The 2,043-nt window shown below is 54.3% G+C and overlaps 1 protein-coding gene across 1 annotated transcript in view; it reads right to left on the bottom strand.

Moving 5' to 3' along the window:
- Positions 1–1,185: 1,185 nt before the first annotated feature.
- LOC103776748 (heterogeneous nuclear ribonucleoprotein L-like) overlaps positions 1,186–2,043 on the bottom strand; it is a gene marked incomplete at its 5' end in the record, with an annotated part of 2,289 nt that continues 1,431 nt past the window's right edge. Inside the window, 2 exons of the mRNA XM_008944271.1 lie at positions 1,186–1,293; positions 1,374–1,611. Of these exons, the coding sequence (XP_008942519.1) occupies positions 1,186–1,293; positions 1,374–1,611 (346 nt within the window). The remainder of the gene's footprint in view (positions 1,294–1,373; positions 1,612–2,043) is intronic.

Genomic DNA, 2,043 nt, shown 5'->3' on the forward strand with positions numbered 1-2,043 from the left:
AGCTGGCAGAGGTGGTTTGGGGAGGCTGGAGGTGGTCTCAGGGACCTCAGAGATGGGTTGGAGAACATCAGAGGTGCTCTGGGGAGCTTGAAGAGGGTTTTGGGGGCCTCAAAGTTGGCTTTAGGGACCTCAGAGATGCATTGGAGGACATCAAAGGTGGTTTGGGGACCTCAAGGTTGGCTTTAGGGACGTTGAGATGAGTTGGAGGACATCAAAAGCAGTTTGGGGACCTTGAAGATGGGCTTGGGGACCTCAAGGTTGGCTTTAGGGATGTCAGAGATGAGTTGGGATGACAGCAAAGGAGGTTTGGGGACACTGAAGATGGTCTTGGTGGTCTCAAGTATAGTTTTAGGGACCTTAAAAATGTATTGGAGAACATCAAAGGTGGTTTGGAGACCTTGGAGATGGTCTTGGGGACCTCAGAGATGTGCTGGAGAACTTCAGTGGTGATTTGGGGACATTGAAGATGGTCTTAAGGACCTCAAAGGTGGCTTTAGGGACCTCAGAGATGCATTAGAGGACATCAGCAGCAATATGGGGACCTTGAAGATGGTCCTGGGCACCTGAGAGATGTATTGGGGGACATCAAAGGTGGTTTGGGGACCTCAGGGGTGGCTGTAGGGACATCAGAGATGTGTTGGATAACACCTAAAGTGGTTTGCAGACCTTGAAGATGGTCTGAGTGATCTCAAGAATGGTTTTATGGACCTCAGAGATGCATCAGAGGACATGAAAAGTGGTTTGGGGACCTTGATGATGGACTTGAAGACTTCAAGAGTAGCTTTGGGGACCTCAGAAATGTGTTGAAGAATATCAGCAGTGGTTTGGGGACCTTGAAGATAGTCTTGGGGACCTCAAGGGCAGCTTCAGAGACCTCAGATATGCATTGGAGACCACCAAAGATGGTTTGGGGACCTCAAAGATGGTTTTGAGGACCTCAGAAATGTGCTGAAGACCAACAGGGGTGGTTTGGGGACCTTGATGATGGCCCTGGTGACCCTAAGGGTGGCTCTGGGGACCTCAGAAACATGCTGGAGAACATCAAAGGTGATTTGGGGACCTTGAAAATCATTTGGGGGACCTCAAGAGATGCACTGGGAGACTCAAGTGTGGTTTGGGGACGCCGAAGATGGTCTTAGGGAACTCAACAGTAGCTCTGGGGACCTCAGGGCCAGCTTGGAGACCTCATGGACTCCCAGAAGGATATTCCACCATGGCCTGGACACCGTTTTTCCTGAAGATCACAATCCTCTGCACGGGACCACAAGGGTTGCAGATGGTGTAGAGCACATCCTGAGGGCAAGAGAACCACGAAAACATCAAGAACCCCCCAAAAAAAAACCCCATTAACCCTCCCCCAACCCACCACCCACCGTGGTGATGGAGTAGATGGGGTTGAGGATGGTGAAGAGCAGGACGTTGTTGACGCCCCTGGAGTCATCCGTGTCCCCAGGGCGGGAGATCTTCTGGCTGGTGGAGTAGTTGACGAAGGCGGGGTGCCCGGCGATGTAGATCTGGTTGTCGGCGGCGTAGTTGACGGCGCTGCAGGCGCTCAGGATGTCCTTGAACTCCACCAGGGCTTGTCTCTTCTTGGGCATCACCACGGCGTAGCTGGGAGAGAGGAGACGTGGTGGGATCACCGAGGAGACGACGCCAGAGTGAGCGCCGGGCTGGTGGAGTAGTTGACGAAGGCGGGGTGCCCGGCGATGTAGATCTGGTTGTCGGCGGCGTAGTTGACGGCGCTGCAGGCGCTCAGGATGTCCTTGAACTCCACCAGGGCTTGTCTCTTCTTGGGCATCACCACGGCGTAGCTGGGAGAGAGGAGACGTGGTGGGATCACCGAGGAGACGACGCCAGAGTGAGCGCCGGTGAGGGCGTCGTGACCCCACCACCACGATGGTCATCGGGATCCCACCACCATCATCACCACAGAGCCACCACCATGATGGTCATCGGGATCCCACCACCATCACCACCACAGAGCCACCACCATTGAGGTCATCATGATCCCACCACCATCAGGGTCATCGGGATCACACCACC

Source organism: Merops nubicus, unplaced genomic scaffold (assembly GCF_000691845.1).
Source record: "Merops nubicus isolate BGI_N331 unplaced genomic scaffold, ASM69184v1 scaffold9077, whole genome shotgun sequence".
Lineage (NCBI taxonomy): Eukaryota > Metazoa > Chordata > Aves > Coraciiformes > Meropidae > Merops > Merops nubicus.